Source organism: Lontra canadensis, unplaced genomic scaffold, assembly GCF_010015895.1.
Source record: "Lontra canadensis isolate GAN:19392208 unplaced genomic scaffold, GSC_riverotter_1.0 scaffold96, whole genome shotgun sequence".
NCBI lineage: Eukaryota > Metazoa > Chordata > Mammalia > Carnivora > Mustelidae > Lontra > Lontra canadensis.
Window position 1 is genome coordinate 650,923 of NW_022631090.1, and position 24,135 is coordinate 675,057.

General features: G+C 40.4%; 1 protein-coding gene across 4 annotated transcripts in view; it reads right to left on the reverse strand.

Moving 5' to 3' along the window:
- Positions 1-23,444, reverse strand: part of MORC4 (MORC family CW-type zinc finger 4) — a 50,709-nt gene extending 27,265 nt beyond the window's left edge. For 2 of the 4 annotated variants that reach the window (XM_032837057.1, XM_032837058.1), the window contains exons 1-9: positions 23,090-23,444; positions 22,899-22,971; positions 17,012-17,144; positions 11,549-11,766; positions 10,756-10,903; positions 8,324-8,456; positions 7,886-8,014; positions 3,891-4,010; positions 2,392-2,492 (exon numbers count right to left, since the gene is read on the reverse strand). In XM_032837057.1, the coding sequence (XP_032692948.1) occupies positions 2,392-2,492; positions 3,891-4,010; positions 7,886-8,014; positions 8,324-8,456; positions 10,756-10,903; positions 11,549-11,766; positions 17,012-17,144; positions 22,899-22,971; positions 23,090-23,191 (1,157 nt within the window). In that variant the 5' untranslated portion in view covers positions 23,192-23,444. The remainder of the gene's footprint in view (positions 1-2,391; positions 2,493-3,890; positions 4,011-7,885; positions 8,015-8,323; positions 8,457-10,755; positions 10,904-11,548; positions 11,767-17,011; positions 17,145-22,898; positions 22,972-23,089) is intronic. The other 2 variants (XM_032837059.1, XM_032837061.1) reach the window with 2 other exon arrangements.
- Positions 23,445-24,135: the final 691 nt, after the last annotated feature.

The following is a 24,135-nucleotide window of genomic DNA, read 5'->3' on the forward strand; positions in this document are numbered from 1 at the left end:
AATTGTTTCATGTATGTGACAATTCATTTTTTTAAATTTTTATTTTTTTAATTTCTTTTCAGTGTTCCAGAATTTATTGTTTATGCACCACACCCAGTGCTTCATGCAATTCGTGCCCTTCACAATACCCACCACCAGGCTCACCCAACCTCCCACCCCCGACAATTCATCATTATAAATCGACTGTAAGCTCCTCAAAGACAGCAACCATGTCTTGAATTTCTCTGGAAAATTCCACAAAGCCCAGCCACTGTGTCATGCACCGGGGAGGTGCTCAGTGGTGTTATTTCTTAAGCTGAAATTCATTCTAAAAATGTTGTTAGTTTGAGCCCTGGTAGTTGCAACTGAAATCTGATATCCACAACTATTAAGAGTGATATTACAGATGATTTATTTGTAGACATTCCAGCACTGTGATGGCTGGTATCTCTTTTAGCATTTGCAGGTTTTTTATTTATAATTATTCTTTAATATTATCACAGAGCTAGTCTCTATTCAAATATCCTCAAATGTTATGCATTTGCAGTTTTGGTATCTATAATACTCTTAGGATGAATTTCTGATAGCAGACAGCTTTCTCTAATCCCCTCTCAAAGTCCCCTAATTTTTTTTAACTAAACACCTTTTCTTTTATATAAAATACAGTAAAAAAGAATCATGATGCCAGAACTGGAATAAAAGTAATACAAATTTATTATCCTCAAAAGACTGTATATAGGATAGTAGACTAGTTTCTAGGTTTTAATAAAATGTGTAGCAGATATTAAGCTACTTGAGGCAAAAATCCTAGATGTTTATAGCCAAATAAACCTACTGTCTATAGACTATCTCTATTAGAATCTCCTGTAACCACCTCAAGCTCATCATGCTGAAATGAGACATCACAAGCCAAGGTCTAATATCTTTAAAATTAGATAGGGGTGTGTGACAGAGAGGATATAAGAAAATATTAAGTGATGTTTAGTATCTAATATTTGGATGTCACAAATCTTAACTATTTGGTTAATCACTAGAAATTCACTGTTCCTTTCACTCAAGAGAAATAGAATGACTTAGTTCTGAGACTTGTCAAACTGACATCATTTCTAAACTTTCACCCTCAAGAGTCAAGTTCTACTCAAAGATCTCTGTTCTGGACCAGACTCACATTCAAAAGGCCATTTTACTCTAATGGAGGGCAGGTAGTTACCATACCCACTGAGTAGCTCTAGTGATCATGAACCAATTGCCCTGAAATTAATTTAGGGTTGCCATCCAAACAGCTGTCTCTTTTTCAAGCACTAAACCTAAAATTCCTATGGTTTCTGACAAATTGAGGCAGAAGAGTTAACTAATTCTGTTACATTTTTTTGTGTATATGCCAAAAGAGATTTGGGGAAATACTTTCCCCCCACTCTAAAATTTGCTACTGAGGCTTCAAGGAGAGCAGTACCAAATGTCCTCATACCCTTCTCTCTCCTTATTCCCAGAACACCACTTGCCCCTTCGTGCCTATTCTTCCTGGTGCTTAGAATGTCCTTGCCCTATTTGTCCACCTAGCCAACTCCAATTTCTCCCTCAAGTTTAAGCTCAAATAGGACCTGCTTTGTGAAGCCTTGAGTGACTCCTTTAGGTGTATTTAAAGGCTCTTCCCATTTTGCATGTATCCTCCATTGAAGCAATTATTTTATAGGTATGTGAGTTTCTTATTTGCATATATCTCATCCCATTTGTTCACAGACATCAAGGATTCTTACCTTTCATTCTTCTGTCCCTAGTACCTAGCACATAGGATATCTCATACTTGATAAAAAGGAATGAATGACACATCCCTCCTGAAAAGTTTTACAACAAACTATTTTATCCTGGCTTTATTGATTCCTTTTTTTGTCTTCTAAAAATATCCCTGCTGCTTCAGCCTCAACAACAAGTTCCTTTTTGATTCTTTTCTTGTCTCACCTATGAAATCCAGATGTGTCTATGAAAACACATGTCTTTCCCGCTGCTTTCCTCTCAATCTGTTCACTGGCTTCAAGAAACTCATTTGGAACAAATTTCAAACTGTGGCTTTTATCCCCCCCAACATATTCGATACCTGCAGATCCTTTCATCCCTTTTCATTAAGATCAATCCCAACTCTTTGTTTCACTACAAGTATTTTAGGAAACGACTTCCATATTCTCTCCATACTTTTTAAAGGTAAGGTTTGTCTCTAGTGGGCTCTATCAGGTATCAGTAAGTTTTAATTGAAAAGTCAAATCATTTTATCTCTAATCTTAGAAGAGAGATTTGAAGGAGTTCTCAGTTAACTCATCTTCTGGCTTCTAGAGATGATTTTAGAGGTTTCAGAGAATAGAAGAGAATTGTATCTGGAGAAACTATCAGAAACATGTCAGGCTGGGAGTGACTCACCGGTACTCTTTGGTGTACTCAAAGTCTTGTTTGTTGTAGGCGGGTTTTAAGAAATTGCACTCGATGACTCCAATTACTCCCACACCTTCTCCATGAGTTGGCTTTGAAAAAAATATTAATTTCAACACTTACATTACTGTTGATGGTCTGGAGACATTTCCTTTTGATTTTAGGCAGTAATAGAAAGGTTACATAACATTCAAAGGCAAGGAAAGTACAGCAACATCTAGAGAAATACTCAGAATGTACTTCAACAGACTGCAAGTATTAAACTGAACTGGCACCTTCGACCAATTCTAAGGCAAAGATTTTCAAACTATGATCCATAGAATCTCTAGGATTTTCCAGGGATTAATTGCCTTCTCTACTTAATACACACTACTTCTACCTTCATCCGTTTTGTATTATGGGATGGCCATAAGATTTCCTTTGAACAAAGAATGACAATGCTAAAAAACAGAACAAAACAAAATCAAGGCCACGTACTACTGTTCTAGGGAATGGAAACCAAACTTCATGTGAAAAATGATTTTAAGGATGCTGCGGAAACATGACATTCTATTAAAAGAAGTAATTTTTATATACATAGGCTACCAAACAGTTACTAAAGGGAGTCTGACTTGCAGTGGTTTTTAATGGGAAGCGGATACAAGAGATTTTTGGATTTACAAAGTCAGGGTGTAATTAGACTGGCATACAAATATGAGTTGCGCATATAAAGAAGATAGAACAAGGAAAAGCAGCACAGGCTGTAAATTAGCTGTCCTGAGTCTTCTATAACTTTGTCCTACTGTGTAATACAAAGTGTTTTATCATTCTTCGTGCTTTAGAAATCTTACCTGTAAAACAGGAATGAATAGGATACTTGTGGATATTACTACTTTAAATTGCCATTAAAACATTAAAGATGATGATATTTATACAGTTCAGTTTATAAAGTATTTTCACATACTTTATCTCATTTAAGTCTCTCAACCCTGTAAGCTGTAGTATAGGCAAAGCAGGAACAATTATTACTGTTGTTTCTATTTTACAGGGAAGGAAAGGGATCCTCAGAGAAATTAAACAATGAAGTGAAAGTTACACAGCTTCTACATGGAAAAGTCAGAACTCGAATCCTGGTCATTAACAACTAAATTTTATGCTTCTTCTCCTATGCTTTACAGTCTCCCAATACTTAGAAACGGCTACCTTAAACACTAATAAACTGATACACACTGCAAAGTTGCTGGTGTTCTAATACTATCTCTTCTCTACGGCTACCTAGAAAATGCACTGAGTAAAGCTCCTGGATTGATCAACATCTGTGAAGAATGAGAAGTAGAAACAGCTTTTCAACAAAACACAGCTCACTGATAACACAGAGTTCCAGGATCAGATTTAACAACTATCATTAAGATGGGAGTAAAAGCCATTCATGAGTCTATTCCCTTTGCAAATTTTAAATCCTCTTCCTCCTCTTTTCAGCCTTTTATGGCAAAGAAACATTAACTACTCACCTTCACCTGGCATCCCACCTTCTCAAAAGACTTTATGAGTCGGTTGTTATGATACATCATCATTCCAAACTGGTTATTATTCTTGCAAGAGAACCCAAAAGTTATTTTCACCTGCTTATTCTGAGAAGAAAATCATTAAGGAGACAAATGCCAGGGGATTTAGCAGACAATATTCTGTACTATGCTATAGCAAAAAACATCCAATACCATGGGACAGAAATCGGTATGACCTTTCTAGGGGACATTAAAAAATATGTAGCAGTAATTTTAAAAATATTCTTAATCTGTGACCAAGTAATTCTCTTTCCAGGAATTTATCCTAGAGAAACAGTCAGGAAAGCCCATAAAGGTTAATGAGTTAGAGATTTATCAATTAGTTATGACAGAAAAACAAATAATTCAAATGTCTGGCAATGAGGGAATGACTAAAAAAATGTTGGTATAGTCAGATGGTCTATTATGTACCTCTTAAAATTGTGTCCTTGAAAAATATTTGGGACCCTTAGGAAATGTTCAGAACATAACAATGAGCATTCTCTAAAAATATGTATATATAAATGCATGCATAGAAAAGAGTGTAGGAAAATACATCAAAATACCATCAGTGGTTTGAAATTCATTAATAATCACAAAACATTCCTTAACCTTTGCTAAGTTGCTCAGTTTGCTGTTGCATAAGACAAGAGTCATAACTAGTACAACACAAATCCACACAATCCAGTTGACGCTTGAACAGCATGGGTTTGAACTGCACAGATCTACCTGTGCATGGATGTTTTCCAATAAATACATCAGAAAATTTTTTAGAGATTTGTGACAACTTTTAAAGACTCACAAACAAACTGTGTAGCCCAGAAGTACCAAATAAAATAATAAAAAGTTATTATTCTAAGAATGCAGTATTTAGTATCACACAAAATGTATGTCAACTGTCTATGGTATCAGTTAAGGCCTCCAACCACCGGTAGGCTATCAGTACTTAAGCTTTTGGGGAGTCAAAAGTTATACCAGATTTTGACTGTGTAGGGTGTAGGTGCCCTAACCACCCCTGCCCCCAACTACCCCTGCCCCTGCACTGTTCAAGAATCAAATGTATAAGCAATAAGGTAAGCCCTGCTAATCATACAAAACACAATGAAAGCAAAAACACCAAGAACAAAAATCAGTTTTAGAGTTAAAAGGACAATGAGTCGTCCTGTTGCAATATGTCTCATGAGAAGAAGTGAATAAGCTTGGATAGATGAAATAGAACGAATTAGGATATGTAAAAAATGAATATGATGTGTTTTTATCAAGTCCTATTTGATTTAAAAAGCAAGGTAAGAGGGAGAAAGACAAAGGGGGAGACAGAGAAACTGAAATTTTCATTAAAACAAATATAAAGAAATCTTCACATCCAAATGAATTAAAAATTATTTGTTACTGACTCAAAAATGATCTCCATTGTCCCCTCTACATAATAAGCTACTTGGCATCAAATCCATGTAACAAATGTGTCAGGTATGATACAAAGGCATCATAAAAGTGGGTACATAACACAGTAATGTTTGGCTCAGAAAATATGTTCTGGGCTCCAGAAGTTCCAATCAAACCTCAGATAAGACCCTATTCCAATGAAAAAGCAGGACAAACTCCCCAAAACAGACAAACCAAAACTCTATACCATAAAATCAACATTTTTAGAGATATGACAAATTCTGCTGTTGCAGGCTTTTAAAATCCTAAATCATGGTGAGAGTACATTGGGGCAGGAGGTTCCCTTCCCCAAATTAGTATAAGGAAAAAGGACAAGAAGACAAAAGAGGACTTTGATAACTGAGGAATAAGTAAGTCAACATCAGTGATCTCATCCCTCAGTGACCTTGGGGAAATTTTATCAGGAGTTTCATTTCACTCATGCCTATAGTGAATTCGTTTAACCCAAATTCTAGTAGGGGAAGGTAACTAGTCTAATAGGAAGGAGGGCTGAAGTACATATCAAATGCACTGCTGTTAAAAAAAATGGGGTGCCTGGGGGGCTCAGTCCGTTAAGCCTCTGACTTGTGATTTTAGCCCAGCCATGAATCTCATGGGTTATGAGACTGAGCGTGCTTGGGGAATTCCTGCTCAGCAGGGAGTCTGCTTGAGATTCTCTCTCTCTCCTTCTCTCCCCCACCCTCCATGTGTGCGTCTCTCTCTCTCAAATAAATAAATCTTTAAAAAATAAAGAAGAAAACAAAAACAACCCCAAATTGGAATCATCTGGCACCCCCCACCCCCAGCCCAAGACAAACCAAGACTTAGTTATGGTTCCAACCAATCCCAGGAGTATGACCTTTCAATAGTCAATAGGAAATTTCCTGATCAGCACTATGTACATGATAAAAACCCTGCTGTTCCTTCTCCCACAAAAAGAAGCCAGCCTGGCCTAAAAGAATCCTTTCTTTTCTTTTGCTACCAACTTTTTGCCCCACCCTATAAATACCTTTCATTTTGTACAGCTTCTGGGAACATCTCTTAATTGCTAGATGGGATACTACCCTAATCACTAATCACTTAATAAAGCCAATTAGATCTTCAAATTTACTGAGGAGAATTTTGTTTTTGAACAATAGGAGTTGCTCTGATAGAAACCCACAAAAGAAAGAAGCTGGAGGCAGAAATGTGGTATCCCCTGAAACAGCAGTTAGAAAGCACTTCTTTAAAACCGGCTCTGTGAAACCTAGGACACTCAGATCCTAGCCTACATACAGAGATATTACAACTAATTTACCTACACATGTAACAAAGCTAGCTCTGGATTTGTTAACATGGACTTCTGTAGTAGAGAATTTATGTGTGCCCAAAACAGGAGAAAATCAATTGACCTAGGAGTAAGGACTTACACAGCTTTTTAAAAAGGGAACAACAATTTCTAATTTTTGGTCGGGGAAGAAGGACAAAGCAAACTAGATAATGCCTTTGATAAAGCAAATCGAGTGTGAACATGTTTCTTGGGCCAGGAGCTGTGCTTAATTACTAGAAAATAAAGTATAAAAGCAGCTCTTCACAATCACTTAGGAGTTCCCACCCTTTCAAAGACTTTATTTTGCCCCAAAAGCCATCAACAGAGACGGACCTCACTTCCATAGTACAACTTAAGATTGTTCTCAAGCGTCTGAAATCCATTCTCACTGCAATGGGGGCAGAAGTGAAAATCAGTAATGACTCCTTTGAGTGGCTGCCATTATGACAAGTACCAGGAAATCCATGTCAAACCTGCTGAAGGTTTACCTCACCTTAGAAAATCAACCTTTGATTTCCACTCTCCTAACTTCCATCAATGTAAGTCTGGACTTGTTACAACAACAATCATACCATGCCCAAAAGATTAACAAGTTCTAGTCCATATTTGCTTATTTCAATCAATGTAATATGTAACAAAATTCCAGTACAAACCAAACAGCATGGATCATTCCTTATTGCAGAGGTTCTCAAACCTGGCTACTCATTAGAATTAGATGACAATTTAAAAATAAATATATCCTATTAAAAAAAAGAGATTTCAGAATCTACTGAAACAGAAGCTCCAAAATTTCAGGATGCTGTATGATTTTAACAATTTCCAAGTGATTTCTGATGAAACTGATACATCGACTGGCTTTGAGAAATATTTCCAACAACAACAAAAAAGAAATACCTTCTCAAAGAATATACTGTAGGGACGCTGGGTGGCTTAGTCAGTTAAGCATCCAGCTCTTGATTTCGCTTCAGGTCATGATCTCAGGATCGTGAGATGGAGCCCCATGTTGGGTTCCATGTGGAGCCTGCTTAAGGTTCTCTCTTTCCCTCTCCCTCTGCCCCTCCTCCCTGTTCTCTCTCTCTCTCTAAAAAAAAAATTAGAACATATTGTAATAGGGTTTGTATTATAACACATATTTTTCAATTGGAAAAAGAAAGTTTTTTTGTTTCCCTATGCCAACTTAGAAATCTAATCCTGGAATGAAGAGGTCAGCTTCATGTAGTTGTAAGGATACTGTGAAGGTAGGTTTATATAAATCATATCCTACATTGGCCAGGCTCTTGGCAATCATCTGGGTGGTCACCTTCTTTTGACGTAGAAAAATTTTCATTCGTGGCTTCATATACAGAATGCCACAAAATGCCTATGGAACAGTGAAGGGAAAATTATTATATGACATTGTCAGTTCTATTGACATCCTCATAAAACACTACTAGTGACTGAGATCTATTCCAGGCAAAGATCTGGCTTAGTTTCTATACCTTGTTATGTCAACTACTGCATGAAAGTGCTAGTGACTACATGAGCTCTAGCAGAGACAGTGAAAAGGAATCCTATCACAGGGCTAAAAGTTGTCATCTTTATCTAACTAAAGTGAGACCTTGTTCTACAATATTTTCATGGTACAAGACATCTTACCTCTCATTGTTGAAGAAAAATCACTCTTACTCACCCGTAAAGAATACTCTGTTTCTGGCAGCTCACAGGTAACACCACCAGTCTCTTTTTCTTCTGTGCCAAAGTCTGATACCAGGATGTCATATTGATCTGTATCAAAGTCCAACTCAGACTTTCCATCTTTATTTCTGGGTAAAAGAGACAAGTACCAATCTAACAAATACTGGCTCCAAAGGACAAAAATGCACTAGGAACCCAAGAGAAAAGAAACAATATGAGCCAAAACTCAGACACCTACTTCTTTCCCTGACTATCAGTGCAAAGGAACTATAAATTACTTGGTTTGACGATCACACAATATTTAGAGGTATTCCCAGTCTAAACAAATTGACTATGTTTCATAGAAGTAGTGATGCCAGGTACAGAAGAAAAGGAGAAAAAAAGGGGAAGGTGGAAATATATGATCTGATAAATGGATGTCAGCTACCCTCACGGTGCGATCTTAAAATAGATCCCAACTTTCTGGGTATTGCTGGGTAGGTCATTCAGCAGCATCTTCACCAACTGAATAAATAGAGGAATGAATCAAAACCTCTTCAGATTTCAGCAATGGTATAAGGACTAATGAAATATCAAGATTCCCCAGATCTAATCCTATTTCTTTGAGGGGAAAAAAAAGGTTGCTATAGAAATAGCATATATCTGCTAGTCCTCTGGAATATCATTTATGGAATTATCATTTAACTATAAAAGTAATCATAATCCTTTCATAAGGGTCTTTCTTCTTCTCATAATCTTTTTGGGCCACTTAGCTTTGATCTACTCCAAGATTCTGCATTAGATCACTAACAACTGCCAGAGTAAGAAGGCAAGACCCATCTTTGTTCCTGGGAAAAACGCAAAACAAATGATGGGCTATAGAGAAAATATATATATCAGTTACCCAAGTTTGTTCCATGGAATCATAGTTCCCCCAAATACTCTTAAATAAGAAACAAGTAATAAGGGTTGTATGACTGAATAAAATTGAGAAACAATTCCTGGCCCTCAGGGCCACCTCAAGCTCTACTGATATCCGCCCCCCCCGCCCCCGACACACACACACACTCCAGGCTCCAAAGGCTCAGAGCTGTGGTGTTGAAAATGTAGCTCCTTCTTCAGGTCTGGACCAGAGCCGTTATGGTCTATATGAAGCCCACCTCACTATAATAGTATATTCTGAAATTTCCAGGATATTCCTGATTCTTGCTACCTCACTCCACTCTCACATACTCTGAGGAGGTTTCCTGTCCTCACCATTCCTCACCATTCACCATTCAAGGAAAAGGGGTATGGAGAAACTATTTTTTTTTTAAACTGGGAAATACCACATTCTATATTGCTCTCTTAAACATTCAATGCAGATTGAAATAACATTAGCATATGAAAGCCTCTGAGAAGTCCTGCAATAAAGTAACATGGTAAATTTGGTTTAAGCCAGTTTCCTCTGTTATTTGACCATGAAAACTTTTATTCACATAACACCTAATACCATATAACTTAAAAACAATGTACAAAGAAAAAATTCTGCCTAATATGTCTGAGTCACTGGAAACACCACAGGAAAATGATCCTTTATAATATAAATTACATTACTTGAGATTTTTCCCAGTAGGACACAGAAGGATCTAAATTACCAATGTGTAAAACAAAAAACAAACAAAAAAACCTCCTTATGTTCTTCTTTTTAACACAAAGTACTTCGTATAAACCAGCAGTTTTTATATCGCTTTACCCAGCTAAGAAATGAGGCAAAATACTTCACCTAAGGAGAAAAAGAATTAATATATCTGATACCCTGTTCTACTAAAGATACTGTTATCTCCTCTTTTATATAAAAGGTCTCTAGATTTTTGTGGACACTGTTAAATGTATTCCACTTGACAGAAGATTAAACACATGATGACGTATCCTAGAGTATTTCTAGATGGTTTTATTAGTTCTAAACGTATGATGTGAAGCAAGCCTCATTATAGTTCAAATTTATGTGCTTCAAAGATTTTCACACTTCTAATCTAGCTACTCTGAAAGCACAACTAAGAAGTCCTTATTTTAAAGATCATGTTGTGCTTTGTTACTCTAATTTGTCTTTCTCATACTTCATCTCCATTGTCAAATACATAAAATAACTATCATTGTCTTATCTCCATGAATATAAGATATTCATAATGGATTCTGAAGATCTTAGAATAATGTCAAACTGTCTTGATTATTTGTGGCAACAGCCTCAGGATACGCATGTCTCTATTTCTTCAAGCTCCACATTTTACCAGTAAGAACCACTTTCTCAAACGGGAGCTGTGGTTCCAAGAAGTTAAGGAAAGCTATGAAATGAGACACAAATACGTATCAAATTTATCCACTCTGCTTTTCTTAAGAGATTTCTGAAAATGTCCTTCATCGTACTACTTCTGCTTACTTGAATCTATCATCCTTGAGATACTATACCTGCGGATGTTCCAAATGAGAACACGAGTGCCTTTTTTGCCTGGGATGGCATCAAACTGGGAAAGCAGGTCATTTTCACTGTTGAAAATTGAATAGTTCAAGATGGCTTCTAGGCTGGGCAAGGAATCCTCAGTAATAATCATTTTTTGTAAAACCAAATACAGTCAAAGAAAAATTAATACCTTAAAAGGATGCTATCAATTAGTAAGATCTGCCTTTTGGGTTGCATGTTTAGACAAAATATAGACACACAGTCAGAAGCACGGGCAGTATTGCTACAGAAGGAAAGGGGGAAAATGGAGAAAGGTTGCAGGGACAAAATACCAAAATCAGTTACCCCTGTAGACTACAGCTTCAAAGATACAGTGTAAACAAAGGCTATTTAAGAAACAGATCAAAGGCTGAATTTTTAGCCTCTTTGGAAGCAATAAGTTCAAACCTGGCTACTGTGCTGCTTTGGTCAAGACAACCTGTGGTCTAACAGAAACAACAGCTTGTCTTAGGTGTAGGGAAACAAGCCATTCTTCCATCAGATAAGCTGGTGAATAGTATGTATCTCAAAACAATGGACATTTCAATACAATAAAAAACACATCTAAGCTTCTGTCAATGGTACATTTATTTTTAAAAGTATTTCATACTGTGAGATTCCAGGTAAATTTAAGACCCTTGAATAACTCTTTAAATATGAAAACTTGTGATATCTGGATTTGAGCTAAAGACAAGAGCTTTCTATCATAATAGTCATATCAGGCCCATTTTAACCAACATTCACCATTTCCAGAAAGGATATTGTTTTGCTGGTTGAATGGAACAATTGGTACAATAACTGCCTGGGCCTGGACACATTCCAGATAGGTCTGTGACAGGAGGCCAACAGTGAGAGTACCCCCATTCTTGGTGAAGACGAGAGCATCCTTTCCTAGCCGCATGGAGCCTGACTTGAAACCATTACCAAAGACCCCGATGGGACACTGGCTCTTCTTTATTACTTTATCTGTAAAGCCAAAGCTGTAATTAAACAAGAAAAAAAGAAATCAGAAAAAAAAAAGAAACCAAAAAGATAAAAAGCATCCTAAGACAGGCTGACAGGCAGAATGGCTTATGAATAAAACACACTTATAAAAAGTCACTCCTTCTTTTTTCCTTTTGGTACCTCTGGGCAAAACTATTAAGTGAAAACCGTAGGAAATTACTATGATGTATTGCCCCGGGTTCTCCTATGTAGCTGGTGTGTGTACACACAGTCATACTTGACAAATGTCAAGATGGCCTCTTCTTGCTGTCTAACAGGGAGAACTGGAGGAGGCGGTGGGCAGCTGCCTTTCTTATCTAGATACAATGGTTCTGACTGCTAATAGTGAAGTTAGGGTAGGGTGAAAAGGGTGGTTAGCTCAGAGTGTGCCCAAGTGCGGGTCACAAAAGGAACTGACAGCAGTGCTGGTCAGAAGTATGAGATCTAGATCACCCTCTAGAAATCTGAAAAGCCAGAAGCTATATATCTTAACAAGTTCAACCCTCCACCAAAAGGATAACCCTTCCAATTCTTAACCTCTGCTCCATCTGCTGGGACAGTTCATTGGAATGTGGCCAAGGGATAAAAATAAGTAGGTCCACCACTGAGTATCAGCAGGCAGCTGCAGAATGAGGTCTCTCTTGTTTTATTAGGGACTTACACTGTGTCACCTCAACAATGTCTGCAGCCAGATCCTTTCCCTTGTTTAGAGACCCCATTCAAACACACAACAGAATAACAGAACCAAAAAAAAAAAATATGAACAATACGAAATCCAGAAAATGATGACTGACTTCCTCATGGTCTTCTCTCAACACAAATAAAACTAATTTTAAGGACTGCTTCTCTCCAGACAAAGTGTACAATGTCATACACTATCACTTGTTCAATAAATATTTACTGAGTCTCTACTATGTGCTCCGCATTGTACTCAGCACTGGAGACACAACTGTTAATAACAACAGAAAAGATGTGATTTTTGCCTTCATGGTTTACAATCTAAGGGAGAATTTCATGTATTACAGATTAGATGCTTCTCCAATATTAATAAAACAGAAAGTCTATCTGGCACAGCTGAGTGGCTTGGCCTCGGCTCTTTGGAGAAGGTCTGAGATGCCTTGTTTCTACTTCCTGAAGGCTGTGGCTTGTGCTTACTCCCTAAGAAAAAAGGACCACCTTTAAATTTTCCATTAAAAGTGTTACACGATAAAACCATTATGTCCTTCTAGACACTTCCTAGGAGCTTTGTACATCCTAAATAAGTCTAACCACAGTAAAAGGTAATTTCTAGGGCAGCAGTTCCTTGGAAAATATCAAAAGATCATTGAGTTTCTGCCATCTATGGGCCTCAGTAACCCAGGAAATAAACTTATGGAAGCTGGTGAAATTCAGGCATTCCTAATCCTCTTGTGTAAGAAGTGCCTAAAAAAGATGGAGTCATTAGGGGTATTAAATTATATGCTATCTGAACAGCATATTTTAAATTATAAAGTAGCATTTAAACCTTAATTTTAAACTAACTCTAGAAGTCATTCTGAGAACTATCCTGGGCTTTCCTTTCCCTCTACTTCAGATCAAATGCTGTATCTAAAACTCAGGGCTCCTCATAAACAGTAATCCCATAAATACAGAAATCCAATGAAAACAAAATTAAGAAGGAAAAGCCTATCATTAAATTCCTTTAAAGTTCACAATGAATTTTCTTTAGCTTTTGGGGATAGTGTGAGGTAGCTAGTCTAAATGTCCAGCTGCCTTTCTCCACAAGAAATAAATCTATATGGTTATGTGGACTTAAACCATCTCTAGTGCCACACAAGCTTCAATTTGGTGCTTAAGGGAAAGTGGTGAAAACAGGGAGAATCTATTCAATCCCCTTAAGTTCCCAGCCATTCCTGACTCTCCTGCCATCTAACACCTCTTTTTCCCTTTATAAGAAGTATACATCCTCCTGGTGTTACTTAGTTTAGAGAGATGTGATGACTATATTAGGCTGAGAAGACAAGTAATAGCTCAGGGTCAGAACCAGAAATGAAAAAGGATAAGAAAAATAAGAAGGGAGGAGCCAGAAGCTCTGGATTTTGTTGTTGTTGTTGTTATGTTCCAGTTAATCTATCACATCCATGTGTTCTTTTATTCCATTTACAGTCCCGTGTTAGGTATTCCATTTAACTCAAAACTGTGGAATGGATGCCAGATCCCATCAAACAACTACTGAGTATAAAAGCCCTCACGATGAAGAACAGAATTGTATGGATGCATTTTATATAGTTTTGTGTAGCTCACTAATTTTCCAGAGATCTCTTGGCTTAGACAGGTGGCTTCCTTAAGTTAAATCCTGTTCTATCATTTTGTGTAAGAGACGGCAGTCTTTACACACCAGGGGGAGGAGGGCTGAATACCAACTCTCTGAGTGGAATGTGGGGAGACAGCAGCTTGCTCCCGAGGTCCTTAAAATGTCAAGATTCTAGAATCTAAGGAGATCGATTTAAATTGGGACTCTGACCAATGAAACACACCTCAGTGAACCCGAGGACACAGGAGGGCAAGCAGTGCTGCTTCCTAGATATACTGGTGATGTAATATGGAACATAAAACAGTGGAACACTGCTAAACACAGTTTTTCTCTGGCTGTTGTTTTAGAAGAACAGACCTACTAGGAAACGCACTACTGAGCAGAGGTGGCAAATACCTTTAATCTAAGGATCTGTGGCTCTTTTTAATCCTAGACCTTTGAAAGAGGTTTTCTACCTTGTGGAAAAAGGCAGCTGGACATTTAGACTAGCTGCCTCACACTATCCCCAAAAGCTAAAGAGAATTCATTGTGGACTTTGAGGGAATTTAATGACAGGCTTTTCCTTCTTAATTTGATTTTCATTGGGATTCTGTAGTTATGGGAGAAACTTGCTGCAGTTAGAGAACTATTTTATTAGCCTGGAAATAGGTAGAGTAGCATGAAAGGTTGGAAAATGTGGATAGGGTTATTACAAATGTTTTTGGTGAAGTAGAATTTCATTGGGCTTAGTCATTTTGCATAATTACCTCTATAATTATACAAAAATAATACTTCCCTAACCAAATCCAGAAAAATGAACATACTTAATTTTCAAGGCTACCACTAAAGTTCAATTATTTATAATGAAATTATGGTAACTGGAATCCATGGTCAGGAGTTAGGATTGGACTAAATGAACTTTTAAATAAATGGGACCTTCTAGCTCATTCAAATTTGTTTTAAGATATGACCATAAATAAAATCTGGTATATATACTATACATTAATCCAGGACTCATTCAAAATTCTGTAAAATTAATTTTGTAGTATGAAGAACAATTGCCCAGCTCAAATTAGTGGGAAAGATACTTGGTATGATAATGCCAAAAATTGCTACGGCTAAGTAAGTGTCTGCCTGGTTTGGCTATTTTGTTCTTTGGGGAGGAAACAAAATTACAAACAGATAATACTCATCCTTTGTATTTCAATTCAAATGCCCCGTCTTCAGGGGATCTTTTTTTGACTCCCTAGACTAGGTTAGATCCCTCCACTATATACTCTCATAGAAACTGTCTTCCTTCATAGCACTTACCACTAACTGAAATAACCTATTTAGTTGTATTACTAGTCAATTCTATTCTGCCCTTCTCACTAAACCATCAGCCCCTTGAGAGCAGGGATCTCTATCTGGTTTACCACTTTATCTCCAGTGACTGTCACACAGGTGCTCAGTAAAAATTTCTTGAATGAATCAGGAACAAAAACTGTTGTGATTATTTTGAAACCATCCTCCTCCTTTCTCTTGCCTTGTAACTAAAAGCACCAACTTTCAAGGATGTAGTTCCACAGAACAAATGGAAGGCACTAAGATTGGCTGGGCCCACTATCAGACACCCATGTCACTGGAATAAAGTGTGGTGGGAAGGATTTACTAAAGAAATAAATGATTTTAGGGGAAAAATAAATACATACCTAATTAGACATACCAATATTTTGGTTCCATTAAAATTTTATTTTTTAATATAAAACACCAACTCGAAGAGCTAAAAATAATGCTATAAATTAAAAGATAGGGCCAATTCCATACCTTCACCAACATACTGGCCACATCTCTATCTCACCTCTAGAAGATTTCCTCAAACATTCTTCTAATTATGAGGTTCTGAGACACAAGGTACACAGACTGCTGAATGGTAAAACATAACAATTTCATTGGTTAATGCCCAAATTTCATTTCTTTTCTTTGATGGATCAAATGGATTTCCCTATAAACAGGGTTATAGAATTAGACTACCTTGAAAGAGAACTACAACCAAATGAATGTTTGCCATTTTTATAGTTTGGAGCCCTCTCCCTCCTCCACAGAACCCCTCTTCCATTGTTACTCATACTTCACACACTAGTTCAGGAAGCCACAGGGAGAGTAATTTACCTCATCTGCTAAAAAAAGAAGAGAGAAGGACGTGAGGAAGCACTCATCTTTCACTGAGTGATATGGGAAGATAATCAAGTACAAACTTACATCCTCAACTACAAACGTTTTTAAAGTAATTAAATGAACTGAGAGTGGCAAAAGAAATCTCTATCACCAGCTTCAGCAGTTAGAAGAGAAAATTCCTGAATTTTGCCATCCTACTGCAAAACCTTTCAAAGATTATGTGTATGAATGTCTTCTATTTATCTTTCATGGGCCTTGATTATACCCAGGCATATTCATGGTCCTAACGCACAAATCATCCCAACTACAATACTTCTGATCAAAGAATGAGTTCAGGCTAATAAAATTTGGAGGTGGTCACAGGTCAGTGAAGGCCTTCAGGTCTTTACACTTGCTATTCTCTGCCTGAACTCTCAACCCCTTGCCCCTTGCTCCTTTACCTCGTTAAATTCTACTACTCAACCTCAGATATCTGTTTAAGTATCACTTCCTCTAAGAGGCTTTGACTGACTTCTTGGATCAGATTTGGTTCCCCTGCTGGTCTATCCCATTGCAACCTATGCTTTTCTAGTGTGCTTACCATTTTTTATTATGATTACTGCTCACTGTCAGACTTGCCAACTAAACTGTAAGTTCTATGAGGGCAAGAAGAGTGAGTGTCTACTGCAGCACCAGTGCCCTGACACATAATATATGCTCAATAAATATTTGCTGAATGAATAAACTGAAAGGGAAATATTAAAGAAAATTATGAAGCCCTAGGTAGAGTTTGTGAACTCAAGGCAAGAGAACAAGAACGAAGACATTTTTACCTGAGCATTCGGTGTAGTTTATGAGGTGTCATTCCACATCCGTCATCAGTAAAGGTCAAACAAGATTTATTCTTGACCTCCTCAACATCTATAAAGACCGTCCTGGCAGATACATCTGGATCTACAGCATTATCTGCAAAAGGTAGAAATCTGTGATATTAGATCCCCTTTTCTCATATTTCAGTAAAATCTCTAGTTCAGTGCCGCAAGACAAAGAAACTGGCCTTTATTCCCTTCAGGTGGATTTCTCCAAAGGTGGGTGGGGCACTTTGATGGTAGTGCACTTACTGGGTTATTAGGAACAATAGGTAATGATGGCAGATGGAGTTATAAAGCTGATTTCTAGATTTTATATAATGACTGAGCTGCAACCTGCCTTTCTACCGTCACATTTCAGGGTCTATGGGAAAAATAACTCCTCTACACAAAGCATTTTGCTCCATTTTCATCTTATTACTTCTTTCTGGTCTTTCAGCCACTTCACTGCTCATAAACAAATACAGGAGAGGGGGGGCTATGGAGAAGAGTTAAATCTGCAATTTTGGTGCACACTGCACATATTACAGTGCATCTGTAAACATTTTCTTTTCTTTTTTTCTTTTCTTTTTTTTTTTTTTAACATCACCTCCTCTGTTAAAGAACACAGACATTATCACCATACCTGTTTGTGGCCTAAGAGGCACTGAGTTAGCAGTTCAAACCGAAACATTTCATTGGTGGTGGTGGGGGGTCCCAGTGAATGCTAATAAGCATGCTTACAGAGAGGGCGGGATTCTACCTAAGTACACTGTCATAGTCTTAAAGGTGACACTGTCTCCCCTCATTAAATAGAGAAGGTTGAATCAAAGCAGAAAAAGAAAAAAACCTGTAGGTAAAGTTACATGATTCTTCCTGAGTTCCGTCTTCATAACGGGCTTCATCACTCTGAAGTCACCAATAGAACCGCATTCTAACATCCGGGCAAAGCTCACAAATGTCTGGGGGTGCCAATGTCTAGTAGCCACATCTTTGTGCTCCAGACTTGAGGTCACACAAGTGTCAGTCATGGACACACAGACTGCAACAGCCTCATCAGGACCTGCTGGCCCGAGTGAGAGGGCAGTTTGAACCACATGTCAGATGGGTTCCCTGAGCACTCCTGTCCCTACTAGTTCTTTAATCAAGACAGAGACCTTCCCTTCCACCCCCTTTCCCTTCCCCTGGCATCCGAGACTACCTTACTGATACCACATGGCTGGGCTGAGAGAGCACGAGGTGGGGTCCTGGCTGTGTACTTGTCCCGCTGCCACTGTTCAAATCATGGCATTTCTCCACTGGGAACACCCCTTACAAGCAAGAGAAATATCACTCACATTCAAAATATAATCTGCAGTTTCAGTTACAACTACTTGGATGTGTGGAATGTCCAGCAATGAAAATAAGACATGGATTGATTTCAAGGGCCATAGTGGTATTGCCCGTGTCCATTGATAAAATCCTCACCGACTGTAAGCCAAACAAGTCTTAACAGCAGTAAACCATTACCAAGAGCCCCAAAAGGGAACTAAGAGGTCTGAGAGGGTCGATCTTTAAGAACTAGGTGGGGCCAAAGTCCTGTGTCATGTGGTAAATCAAGTGGGCCAACTTTTTTGGCAGGAATTATAAGTTTGACATGCAATAGAGGCTTTATCACAAATACAGTCTTTTACTTTGTGTGAGAGGCAGTTTTTTTTTTTCCTCAAACTGACAGAAGGATTCAGCACTGTGAAGCTGCCTACATTGTTTCAAGAAACCACTTGGCAAACAGGCCCTGAATTGTTTAAGGATTTATCAGTCACTCTTGCTGGCAGAAAGCTAGGGCCATTGAGACTGATACCTTTACCTTGTCAATGGCCAGGGCGTCATTTCTGTTTTGAAAACTTTGAACACAGGAGAAAGTCCTTTTAACATTTTATGGACATTCACAACTCAAGCACATCACACATGTCCATCCCAATTCTAAGTGTATGTAACAGTGCAGTCAATGAATCAGCGCGCACCTCTCACAAAATCACTTTTCATTCTCTCCTGTTTACTGCAGATTTTGCCCAAATGTTATTAGAAGCTTTTTTTTTTTTTTTTTTTTTTTTTTAAAAAAAAACCAGAGAGTTTTAACACAGGCACTCCCGGAGTTACAAGGTAGCTGCAAAGAAGCAGCTAGGCATTTTATCTCCTGGGCTAGAGGCTGCTGGAGTGGGGGAGGGGAGCACCCCAGCTGCCAGGGTCAGCTAGAGCAGCAGCCAGCAGCAGCAAGCCCAGCTTTACACTTATTTTCAGTTTGAAGTGACCTTTCCCTTGGCCTCAACAAATGAAATTATAATAAGATCAAGGTCAGCCTCCACAAATGAACGTATAATAATAAGGCCCCAATCTGGTGGCTGGTTTTGATCCTCTATATTGCTGCTTAACCTTCCAAAATTGTATCAACAGGTAACACATGCTATCCCAGCCCACCCAGCCTATAAACAGGTAGGACAGGCAGAGAACCCTGGAGAACCCCTGCTCCTCTCCCCCTGCCCACCTTTTAGGCCAGAGTGCACTACCGCATCCTGGGATGTCTTTATCCTCCTAACCTGGCCTACACAATCTCACGTGCTACCAGATCCCAAGGAGTCTTTTTTTTTAAGGATTTTATTTACTTGACAGAGAGAGAGACAGCGAGAGAGGGAACACAAGCAGGGGAAGCAGGGGAGGCAGAAGCAGGCTTTGCACTGAGCAGGGAGCCCAATGGGGGGCTCGATCCCAGGACCGAGATCATGACCTGAGCCGAAGGCAGACACTTAATGATTGAGCCACCCAGGCCCCCTGCCAAGGAGTCTTCTCTCTCCTAAATCGGCCCACGCTACCTGGAGTGGGAAGACCCTATCTCTGCCTCCCCTTCCTTCCTTCCCTCCCCCGCCCACCCGACTTAGGCAAGAACATGAGAAACCAGATCCCAGGGAATCTATCTTATCCCTTGGCCTGGTCCACCTAACCCCTGATCTTCTAAGAAAGCATTCTAACTGAATTAAGCCTCAGAGCTCATCAGAACCTGAGCCGCAATGAGAAACTGTCCCATGACAGCCTCCCTGGACAGACACGACAGCAAGTGGGAGGTAGCTTTGAGGTAGCAATTTACAAGCCCTCCATCCTTTCCTGTTCCAGGAAGACAGCCTGTGTGGATTCCTGCAAGGCTGCCAGGGCCAAGCTGCTGCTCCACAGACATCCTGCAGGTAACTAAAAGCATTCTTGTCTAAAATTACGCTCATCACCTTCCAACACAAGCCAATCTTTGCTCCTGTCCGCCCCCTCCCTCACACCCCCCCATAGCACCAGCATTCAAATGACCACAAGTTTGAAATTCAAAAATCATTTTTTATCCCTCACTCTCTCTTACCCTATGCATCCCTAAGCTCTCTCACATCTAGCTTTTTCTACTCCCCCGTCACTTTCTTAGTTTACAGAATTTATTCCCCCTCATCTGGATTACCACATTAACCTCCAAACCAGTCTTTCAAAATCATGGCTGTCTCTCTTTTCCAATCCATCTTTTACACTGCTACAAGATTAACTCTCTTGAAGCCCAGCTCTGATCAGGACTTTTCCCTGCTCAGAAAACTTCAGACTTAAATAGCTGGGCCTCCTAGTCACATCCTGGCCCCAGGCTGCCTTTCTAACCTCAAGACCTACTTGGTACTCGGGATTAAAAAGACCCACGCTTGAGTCCTAGACCTGCCACTTACTAAACATGTAATCTTGGAAAGGTCAGTTAAATTCCTTGAGCCTCCATATCTTGATCTGCAGGACAAGAATAATGACGACAATAATAATATTAATTATAATAATGCCATATAATAATACCTCAAAGGGTAAAGTTAAAAATGTACTTGTGATGGCACTTTATAAACTCTCTAAGGACCTACAGTTGTAACTATTTTGTAAACTCCACACTCTAATGAAACTCAGCGACTCTACTCTTCATGCCTTTGTTCATGCAGTTGTTTCTTTTGCCTGGAATGCCCTCCCCTCCCCACACCCGTATCCACATGTCCCAATCCTTCAAATCTCAGCTCAAATGTCACCTCCTCTACAAAGCCTTTCCTAACCCTCCTCTTCCTGGTAGGCTGGAAGTCATCCCTCCTTCCTCTAAACTCCCACAGCACTTGATATGTAGATCTTTGCTGATATACCACTTTCCATTTTGCTGTTATACAAAGCATAAACCTTCTGTACGAGTTCCGCCCCCCCCACTAGAAAAGTGAGTCTATGTTGTTTTCATTTTTGTTCCTACCATGGTGGCCTTGCCCACAGTGAATGCTCCATAAATATTCACTGAATGAATGATTCACTACAAAATTAATGCGTAAATGGAGGAGAAAAAAAATCAAGGGAAAACCTAAAATGAAAACTGTGGGTTACCAGTTAACCCTTTGCTCTCCTTTTCTTCCTACTGTTAATATTATCACAAATAGCTGTGATTTGTTTTTAAAATCTGTGTTTCTCTATGCATGTGTGCAGGCATGTGTGTCTACATAAATAATACATACACACTTGCACTCATAGGAGTCATCTTGGGCCCAGCTTTAAGGCTTTAATGCTTGGAACAAAATTAATATAGTATAGTCAAAATTACAAACAGAACACACTCTTCAAGTCACTTCTAAAGTTTAGTATGCACAGTGCAGCTGTGAGGGAGTAACACAACAACTTCTCCCATTTCCCCCTAAGTAAATTGTTATTTTTCCCTCTTTTTTTCTTTTTGGTGAGTTACCCACACAGAGGTCTGGTTCCACCCTGCAGAGTTTCGCTCAAAGGATGGTGCAAACCCTTAATGATACAGTCCTTGTTCTCTAGGACTCAAAGTGTGTCGAAGTCACTTTTTTTCTTTCTTGCACCTTCAAAAGAACGGTCATACACGATGTAAGCATTCTTGTGATAGTCAATCTAATCATCAAAGTTCTCTGTCACCCTTCCCAACACCTCTTCTGACGCTTCTGCGGCCCGCTGACTTCGTGCTCAAGGCAACTCACACTGAATTGCTTCAGTCGGGGCTGGGGCTCATCTGGTGAGCTTGGAAACCACTCTTCAAGATTTTGTTTGCTGCTACCTCGTCCTGTAACCATCTCTCTCTTCTTTCCATGTCTGAAACATTTACAATGTACTCTCTGTGCTGCATTTTGTCCGAGAATGCCTTTCTTCTTTGCTTTCCACACAGTATTTAGCACACTACTGCAAAAGCTGGTGTACTTGGCTTCAAGGGATCAACTGAAAATGCTTTAAAAGCAAACATCGATGGAGCGAGAGGTTAAGTGCTCAGTATTCATTCCAGCGGTGTGAGGGCGCTCGTGGACCACGAACCCAGCCCTCCGCGGTCGCAGGGAGCCAAATGCACTCGTGTCATCTCTTAAAAGATGTCCCATCATTCCCAGGCTCTCTGGTCCCAAAAGTTAAGAACTTCGTTTTCCAGACCTTTCCTGAGGACCCTTCCGGGTCCTCCATAATGCCCCTCTGCTAACTTGGCGCCCTCCATCGGTCGCCAGTCCCTGAGTAGCCCAGCTGCTTCGGGCCCCGATATTTTTATGCATCTCCTTTTGATTATTAACTCAGCTATCCTAAAGTGCCCAGAATATCACGATCCAGAGAGAAAAACCACACGGGCGTCCTAACTCTTCGGACACACCTTGTTTCCTCAGCTTTGTACGCGGAACCTCTTCCCCCTTGGCCGGAGAGCGGTCCCCCTGCTCCGCCTGCGGAGCCTGGGCCAGTCCCGACGCCCCCAGCCCAGCCCCCGCCAGCCCGCCGCGGCTCCGCGCATTCCTCTAGCGTCCGCGGCACCACGTTGGCACCACTGCCTCGGGCTATCGCGGCCAAGCCCGCCCTCGCCACTCACCTAGCAGCTCCGCGATGGCACTGAAGGGTCGCGTGTGGCTGCTGGAGTTGCTCTGGAGGTAGCGGGGGCTCATCTGGGGGCGAGAGAAGGTCCCGTCCCGCGTGAGGCCTCCGCCCGCCAGGCCCTCCCCGCGCGCCCCCCACAGCCCCGGGGCCCGCGCGCGCGTCCGCCCCCTCGGGCCCCCGACCTACCGTGCTCAGGCGGATCCCAAAGGCCTGTGGGCCGCCGCCGGGCCGAGCCAGCCCGCTGCCCGGCGCGCCAGGGCCAGCGGGGGCCCCTCGATACAGGAGCATTTTTTTGGCCGCCACGATACTCGCTTGCTGCTGCCGGACTCCTCGCCCGGCCGTCCCGGACTGGCCCTCGCTCGCTCTCCCTCGCAGCTGGCGGCGGCCGTCTGGGGCTGGCCCTCCCTCGCTCCCACCCGCAGCTGGCGGGGGCGGGGCGCGCTCCAGCCACCTGTCCCGGGCGGGAGGGGTGAGGCCGGCAGAGCCGAGCGGCAGCCCCGCCCTGTCAGCACCTCTCCCGACCCACCGACTGCCAGCCAGGGCGGCCTCCGGGCCGTACAGAAATATGGCGACCTCCTGACAGCCGCTCCTTGATCCCCGCCCCTAATTAATTCTTGGTGTTTGCCATAGGCCAGGCCGCCGAGCGGGAAAGCGCGGCGGGGGGGGGGGGGGGGCTGGGGGGAGGGGCGGGAATGAGGCTAGAGGAGGGAGAGGGTGTAGGGATTTCTGGAACGGAGTCCCAGTACGGCTGCATGACTAACGGGCAGGATAAGACAAGTCTTACAAGTTCGAAAAGACTACAGTTTTGCTATCTGGGAAGATAGCAGTCTTGCGTGATGGGAAAGCATTCTGACTATGCTGGCTCCAGTGCCTCCAGAAGTACCCAGAACTTTCTGGAAGGCAATTGGGAAATCATCTTCAAAGCTTTGCTGGTGTACAGGGAGGCTGTTTATGAAAGAAAACATTGGAATGCACTTACATGTCCCCTAATGCGGGATTGGTTAAGTTACGGAGTATCCATGAAATGGAATACTACGCGGATCTTAAAAGCCATGTTTGTAGATGCATATTTATTTTTGTGGGAAATATTCACGAAGGAATTAAACAAGAAGTTACAACATGTGTAACGTGATATCTCTTTTATTGGAAAAACAAGTCTCTATATATGCATATATATTCACACATACATAATACATATGCATGCATATACACACACAGAATGAGAAACACTT